At 40.2% G+C, this 8,730-nt stretch overlaps 1 protein-coding gene and 1 pseudogene across 3 annotated transcripts in view; both read left to right on the top strand.

Moving 5' to 3' along the window:
• The window catches only part of dcaf17 (ddb1 and cul4 associated factor 17), a 77,326-nt gene extending 70,312 nt beyond the window's left edge, over positions 1-7,014 (top strand). Inside the window, exon 16 of one of the 3 annotated variants that reach the window (XM_063052233.1) lies at positions 6,504-7,014. In XM_063052233.1, coding sequence (XP_062908303.1) covers positions 6,504-6,629 — 126 coding nt within the window. In that variant the 3' untranslated portion in view covers positions 6,630-7,014. The remainder of the gene's footprint in view (positions 1-6,503) is intronic. The other 2 variants (XM_063052232.1, XM_063052230.1) reach the window with 2 other exon arrangements.
• On the top strand, positions 2,844-6,461 carry LOC134348606 (nuclear pore complex protein Nup107-like; annotated as a pseudogene).
• Positions 7,015-8,730: the final 1,716 nt, after the last annotated feature.

Below are 8,730 nucleotides of genomic sequence, written 5' to 3' on the forward strand. Positions count from 1 at the left end.
TCCAGATAACTCTGGGCATCCGATGGAGAATCAAAAAAACGAAGGGCTCCATCTAACATGCGAATCCTTAGACGTGCAGGGTACAGCAGCGCTGGTCTTAAATCCATCTTATAGAATTCCGACATCACAGATCTGTAACGGACCCGTTGGTCCCAGATTGGTTTACTGAAATCTTCCACGAATCGGAACTTAAGATCCGAAAAATCAATGAAACCTTTAGATCGAGCGAATCGAAACAGTCTCTCCTTGTCTTGAAAATAATGAAAACGTAAAATAACATGCCTAGGTCTATCTGACCTAGACGAGTATGATGGGATTCTGTGAACACGATCCAGTAGCGGTGGTTGGTCAGGAAATACAGTGGGGAATGCATCTTTTAAAAGTTGAGAGAAATATTTCATGGGGTTGTTAGCTTCAACAGCTTCCCTCACGCCAATCATTCGTAAATTCTGCCGTCGCATTCTAGATTCCAAGTCAGAGTTTTTAAAAGTCAAAAAGTCAAGTTTCTTCTTCATTACATTAATTGTTTCTTCGATTTTCCCCATCTTAAGCTCACTTTGTTGCGCGAATTTTTGAAGATCAGATATAGCCGACTGATGTTCCGCAATACATGTTTGCATCTTATCAATTAAATCGGCAATTTTCTGGAAATTAGTTGAGATTTCCGTATGAATCAGGTCTTTAACAGAGCCTGCAATTTCCGTACGAATCATCTCCCTAACAGAGGTTGAAATTTCCCTCTGAATTAACTCCGATATCGCTTTTAAAGTCACCGGTGATTCAGTCGGGGGGAGATCCGTAGCTTTCGGTTTAACCGGAGGTTTACCATCCTTGCCGTTTTTCCCGTTCTTAGACATAGCAGATCTAAGTATCATCCAATTGTCAGAGAATTCAGTTTAATTCAAAGTATTGTAAAAGTTGATGCCTTAATGGTTAATTAAAGTATAGCTGACCATAGAGAAAAAAAAACTCAGAGGTAATGGAGCGAGTCAAGAACGCGACTTCACTCCATGAGCGCTACCGGAAGTCTCCTAAACCACTCCTAACAGCTCTCGTAATCCTGCCCACAATATGTGGGTCCGTCTCGGATTCAAGTGAACAAGCATTTCCTCAATCAAAACAAAGAAGTTAAAAAGCAGATTAAAAAGCACTTTTATGTGCATCTTAATAACTGATCAAAGTATCACTAATTGAGCCCCAGGTGCTTTGCTTGCTCACGCTCGTAACCTTCAATAGTGATATATGTATATGTATGTAGATGTAGGTTGGACTTGGAGAAGCAAAATATTTCATTATAATGAAGTTAATTTCTAATATAAATTTAATACTTTCTATTATTCTGAATATGAATGAACATCAGTTTTCAAATCACCACAGCACATTACAGGCCCTTCAGCCCACAATATTCTGGGTGTCAACTCCAGATGCTACTTCTACAGCTGAATATGGACTAGTACTAAATATTTACTCCACAGTAAATCAAAAAGGGGCATCAAAAATATTTTTAAACGATTGCTTATTAGACAAATAACAGCCACTATATCAATTTGTAGGAATGGTACTGTAAAATGTTAGCATTGATAAGGTTGACTGAGGTAATGGAATGATAGCGATTATTATCTCAAAGAATTATTGGATCTTACACCATTTAAAACATTGCTGATTTTACAATCAGGCTGTTATGTGAAAAGACATGAAAAAGATCAAAGTAAAATCTGAATAGAGGTCCTAAATATGAGCAAATTTACTTGGCTGAGAGTGATCTGATAAAATTAAACTAGAAAGTACAGCTTGAAGATGTCAGAACAATGGAACGCTTTCAAGAAGGAAGAGTTGGGTGGATAGGTTAAGACTATTTTCTTTACTACAGAGGAGTTGGGGGTAAATACTGCATGACTGTGATGTATAGGTAAATTGGAAGGAGCTTTTTCTCCTCTGAGTGGGAGCCAAAAAAGGGGCATTGATTTAAATTTAATAGAAATAGAGAAGAGATTATATTTTTTCTTACCCAAAGGAACCAGGGACCTGGTTTATTGCCACAAAGGGTGGTAAAAACAAATATACAACAGCGATTTTCTCCAATCCGTCTAATTCTATCCACTCTTCCCGTTATTTTCAATCTTTGGTTAGGTATGGATTTTGCATAAAATTTGATGTGGCTACATATTCCACATTTCTAATTGCATTCTAAAGAAAATGGTCATCATATTTGTAAAAGTATTTTGATGTACTCTTGGAAGAGCAGCAACATGCACATCTATAGACCCGGTAGGGGAAATTAGACTAGATGGTTTGTTTTACACAAAGAGCTATGTGGCCACTGAGTCAAATATTCAATAGTTCTCTGACAGGTTTTTGCCAAAACCAGTTTACTGACATCAGTCATAGAAGTTACAGCACAATAACAGGCCATGTGCTTAAAAATATACATTTTCTCAACAACTGTCTAAACCTATCCACTCTTCCTATTATTTTCAATCTTTGATATGGATTTTGCTTAAAATTTGATGTGGCTACATATTCCACATTTGTAATTGCACTCTAAAGAAACTTGGTCCAACCATACCTTTTAATTGTGGAATCATTTTATATGGTCACCATCTCGCTGTTTCATAATGCTTACTAACAACTGTAAACTTCCAGATCAGGGACTATTTGTGACCCTGCAGCTTCCAGGGAAAATACTAAGAGCAGAAATACAGAACAGCCTATTTATCCAGAGATCCTACCTGACCTATCAATTTACACCACCTTCTCATTTCTCTCCTCCATCCTTCTCTTCAGTTCAAGTGACAAGAGTTTCAATTTCAAATCTTTACCAACTTTAAAACATACCAGCCCCGGGGTGGCGACCGCTCACTTGCGGCACCCCGGTGGTGACCATGTCGGGAGCGTGGGCCGAGTCCACGCCGAGGCATGAATCTGAAGAAATGACATCTCCTCTCATTCAGAAATCTGAAGTTAGCAGAGCAGCTCGGCGGTATAGCACTGTAGAGATGCAACCATTGAAGACAGCTGGGTCAACTATTTCAAACCTGCCAGTAGTTGACTGAGCTGAAGCTCATATATTCCATGAATTCTACACTCTACAGACTAGAGTTTGCCCTGTAAAGAAAAGTGAAATATCTAATATCGTATCATCACTTCGACTTCCCATAATGGTAACAACTCCAGAAGCATCAATGTACCAAATTTCATCTGAGTTGGATGAGATTGAAACAGATCAATTCACTAAGCCAAGGATTGACTTCAAGACTATTGGTTCACCAGGAAACTTTACCGAGGACCTAACTCTTAGTGCAGCCATGCTGAATGAGGATGATCCAGGCGTAACTGCATCAGTCCACTTGTTCCCAGAGTTCTTGCATTCTTTCTTGAGTCATTCGTCTAGACCTATCTTTGATCTCATTTAATCTTATGAAGCCATTTGTAATGAACAGGTTAAAATGCTTCAGAAGATTGTGAATCGTGCAACCCCTGGACAGCAGAAACAGCCAGTGTTCTTTGGTTCCTTCAGCAAGAGATGATCACTTGGCGTTTAATTGGCTCTCTTTACAGGGATAGAGTTGAATCTGGTGGGGAAGAGGGGTTGAGGTTTAATGTATCTGTACCAAATGTAACTGAAAGGACCATTGTAGAAATGCTTTTCTAGCGAGATTCACTGATCCGTTACAGCCAGATTGTTGTAGACTGGTTGGAAAGTATTGCTTGAGATGAGGCTGGAGATTTTGCAGAGAACATTCAATTTTATGCAAAATCTGTAGACTGGGAAAATACACTGCATGTGTTGAAACAACAAAGATCTGGGATCTCTGGATTTTCAAAGCCACTTGTGACTGAGCTGGATCCAGATGCTCCTATAAGACAGAAAATGCCTCTTGCTGATTTGGATCGGGAGGATGATGCCAGATTCATGAAATATCTTTTTGCTCTTACACGACTGGTATGACTGATAAGGCTCAGCGACTCTGTGAACGTTGTGGTCAGGCTCGGAGAGCAGCAACACTGGAAGGCTGGAAACTGTACCATGATCCAAACCTTAATGGTGGAGCAAAGCTTGAAACTGTAGAAGGAAACCCATACAGAAGTGTTTGGAAGGCTTATTGTTGGAAGATGGCAGAAGATGAATGTTTTAACCGATATGAATGAGCAATCTATGCTGCTCTAAGTGGAAACCTCAGACAGTTCCTTTCAGTTTGTGATACTTGGGAAGACTGTGTTTTGGCATACTTAAGAGTTATGTTAGACAGCCTTGTGGAACAAGAAATCGGTTCACTGAGTACTATGAGTGAATTGGAAGAATTACCTAAAGAGTACATGGAAGCAAGTTGGACACCAGAGGCAATATTTGAAGAACTGTAAGCAATAGACAAAAGGCAAGTTTTGGAGGAGAATAAAGCTCATTATCACTTCATTCAGAAATACATCATCTTGGGAGATACTGATGATATGTTGGATGAATTTCAGGATTGGCTTACAAAGTGTAGATTAGTTCTTCCTCCTCCCCTCCTTCGATTCATGACGCCTCTTGTGCTGTTCTTCTGGAATTTGGGCATGCCAACAAAGGAGGAGATTTGTATGGACATTATAAAAATTTATATCGAGTCTCTAATCAAAATGAAGCACACAGATTTGATAGCATTTTATGTAAGACACTTGCCACATCAGATGGTTATTGCTCAATATTCAACATTCTTGGAGACTGTCACAGAGACTGAACAAAGGAAGCGTTGTCTAGATCTTGCAAGAGAGGCTGGTCTAGATGTAGCAGCTGTGACAAAGTCTGTGGTGGAAAGCATCAGGAAGTAAGATGCCAAGGACTTTGCTTACCATGACCAATCACCATCTCTGGATACTGCCACCACAAAAGAAGATCGCTTGAAGATCAATGTTATTGAATGGTTGATGTTTGATCCTGCACAAAGGGCAGAAGCACTAATCCAAAGCAATGCGATAATGAAGAAATTCTTGGCTTCCAAGAAACATGAAGCATCTAAAGAGGTGTTCAGCAAAATCCCACAGGATTCTGTAGCTGCAGTGTATGCAGACTGGGAAAATTATGGAAAGGAAGTCATGCCTCCAGCAGAGGATGAAAATGCTGTCCAGGAACATTTGTGCATACAAGATTATCTGGAAGCTCATGAAAAATTTAATGAATGGTTCAAAGTGAAGCAATCTGCTCCACAAGAGCCCACCATTACTGAAAATGCAAGTTTCACAGAAACGGTGGCTCATGAGCACAAGGAGAAAAAGTTCAAGGTGGATTACAAAAGATGGAGTGACAATTTGGAAGAATTGACCAATGAAACAGAAGAGAAGATCTCTAATGTCTTGCTTTTTGTAAATAGAGGATGGTTGGTTGATATCAGAGAGAATACTGAAGAAGATGTTGAGCGCAGTCATCAGTTAAACTTGTATTGCACAGCACAAAGCAATACCAACGGTGTTTAAAGCTGGCTGATGTGATTGCATCCGAACAGCACAAGCTTTATCAAATATTCATAAAAGAAGAAATGATAAAGTTTTTGCAGCTGTTGAGAGAGTCATCACTCATGCTATTGGATCAGAACCTTGATCCTCTGGGGTATGAATTACAACCCTAGAGGTTATCTGAAATAGATGTGAAAAGGTATGATTACGTAAAATGGGAGTCCAATTTCTGTTGAGGTAACTTCACAATTTCTCACCCACCACACTTGCTTCTCCATTTCAAAAAGTTGTATTTTCTTTAACTGGAAATGGTCAATATTTAGATTTGTAATTTTATTTACACTCTAATTTTTGATAACATCTTGTACCGTCTTACTGAATGCAGTGGTTTGTTCTGTAATTATAAATCAATAAAGTTTCAAGTTGTAGTAAAAAAAAACTAGCCTCTCTGCTGTAGCCTTTAAGTTGATTTTAGATCCATTTAACTATTTTACTTATCTGCCCAAACCCTGAATTGATGTATTAATGTTATTTATTTATTGAGATACAGCGCAAAATAGGTCCTTCTGGCTGTCCAGCAACCCCCGATTTAATCTTAACCTAATCACAGGACAATTTACAATAATCATTTAACCTACCAACCTACCATCAATCTATGTCTTTGGACTGCGGAACGAAACTAGAGCACCCCCAAGGAAACCCACTTGGTGTTGGGGAGAACATACAACTCCTTACAGGCAGCAGTGGGAATAATGAACCCGGGTCGCTGATACTCCAAAGTGTTTTGCTAACCACTACGCTATTGTACCGACCAAGGATTTTTAGATTACCTTGGTAAAGAAGTCCTGAGCAATCTTTCATCAAGTTTACAGTTAGTGAGATCAGTTGTACAGATGATGCCTTTACAATACTGTAAACTAATACAGCCTTCTCACTACAGATTAGCAATCATTTACAATCTTACTCATTCAATGGATTAATTTGGATACTCTGTGGTAGAATGATAGAAGGAAAAGGCATTTACGTGTAACTTCCAAATGGTGTTTCACAGAAATTTTGCTTCTAATTTTCAGACCTACAATCATCAACTGTTCTTCGACAGAGATACGATAATACATATAGAACAGCTGGCACATCGAACATTTTGCTGCCACGTTTACAAACTGGTTCAGTGTTCTGAAGATGGAAATAAAAGATAAACAGAACTGGATATATCAGCTTTTATGTGCAATAAACATTGTTTCCTCTCACATTTGTGCAAATGTAATTAGAAGATTTAAGCTGGTCAATAGTGGAAATCAACATATAAACATTCTAGGTAATTTCAACTATTTTATTTGAAATTACCTAGAATATTTATATGTCGATTCCTACTCGTACAATCTTTGCAACACCTCCATAATTTAAATCGGGAAATCAGACATTTTAAATTAATGGTGAACAGCATAGCAAAATGACTGAATTGTGTAATAAAGCATTTCAAATAATGTCCTGAAGCATAATTATTGTAAAGAGAGACACAAGAAACTGCAGTTGCTGGAATCTGAAGCAAGATCTGCTGGAGGGACTCAGCGGGTGAGAGCATCAGTGAAGGTAAATGCTCAGTTACTATGTTCATCTGGTCAGAAAGATGGGGGAGGGTAGGTTTAACCAGTACAAAAAAATCTGAGGGGAAGGGGTGGACAAAGAGCTGGCAAGTGATAGCTGGAGGGATGATAGGGAGATGGAGGAGGGAATAATAGAAATGACAGGCTGGAGGGTGATAGGTGGAGGGGTGATAGGCAGATGGAGGAGGGAATAGTGGAAATGATGACAGAGGCTGGAGGGTGATAGGTTGGAGGCAGCAAAATGAGTGCAGATGATGGAATCTGACAGGAAAGGCAGGTGGAGCATGGAACAAAATGAGGGAGGTGGTGTGAGGGGAATTGTTGGGGGAGGAAGGGTAAGAAATGGTGTGGGGGCGGGGGGGTTTAGAAAGAATACCTGTTGGGTAAGTTAGGTCTAGGGCCAATACTGGAGGTGGTCTGTCCTGGGTTTGGAAGCCAGCCTGTGTGTGAGGGAGTGGATAGGTGAGAGTGGGAAAGGCACTTGTTTTGCAGTTTTTGTCTTGTTTTGCTCTGCTGCTGCTGCTGTTGTAATTGCTGCTTTTGTTGTTCTGCTGAACATTGTGAGCATGCTAAGTTGACAACAGAATGTTTGATGACACCCACAGGCTGCCCCCAGCACATCCTTGAGTCTCTGAGTTAATGCAAATGACGCATTTCAGTGCATGTTTCGATGTACATGTGACAAATAAATCTGAATCAGAAATGGATAGGTCAGAAGGAGAGAGAGGGAAAAAAAAGAACGGGTTACAGGAATTTGGAGAATTCCTAGGATTGTAGACTACCCAGGAGGAATACGAGCTGCTGTTCCTCTAGTTTGCTCACCCAATGGAAGAGACTAAGTGCAGACGGGTCATGTGGAAAATGGGAGGGGAATTAAACTGGCGAGCAACCAGGAGCTCTAGATGGCCTTGCTGAACAGAATACAGGTGCTTGGCAAGGTGGTCTTGGTTTCACTGGTGCAGAGAAAGACACATTTGGAGCACCAAATGCAATAAACAAGGTTGGAGGCAGTGCATGTGAATCTCTGCCCCACCTGGAAGGCATTTTAGGGCCCTTGGTGGTGGTGTTGGTGTTGGTGAAATAAGTGTTACAGGGGCATGGGTCTGGGTAGGACTGTATAAAGAGGAATAATTGAAATCAGAGTCATGGAGAGAGTGATCCCAGCAGAAAAGGAGCAGGGAGGAGAAACGTGGCTGCAGTTGCTGGCAGAAATGGCAAAGAATGATGTGCTGGATGTGTAGACTGATGGGTTGAAAGAAGTAGGAGTATTCTACCCCTATTCTGTCTGGAGGGAGGTGTGGTAAGAGCAAAAATGCGTGAGATAGGGCCAAGGGCACCATCAACCATGGTTGGTAGTTTGGCAGGGAGAGGGGGTAGACACACATTTTCTGAAAAAGTGAGAATATCTCAGATGTTCTGGAGTGGAAGGAATCATCTTGAAAACAGATGTACTGGAGGTGGAGAAACTGAGAAAGGACTAGCATCCTTAGTGGGAGAAGGTGCAGTCAGGGTAGTTGTGGGAATTTATTTAGGACTGAACTAAGGAAAAAATCTCTGAAATTCCCTTCCACAGAGATATTAGCAACATTCAAAATGAAGACTGACATATTTCTGTACATTAAAGGAATCAAATATACAGGATCAGGGAAGGAAAACCATAATCCTGTTGAATAACCTATTGCTGCTCCTATTT

This window comes from Mobula hypostoma, chromosome 6, assembly GCF_963921235.1.
Source record: "Mobula hypostoma chromosome 6, sMobHyp1.1, whole genome shotgun sequence".
In the NCBI taxonomy this organism is placed as follows: domain Eukaryota; kingdom Metazoa; phylum Chordata; class Chondrichthyes; order Myliobatiformes; family Myliobatidae; genus Mobula; species Mobula hypostoma.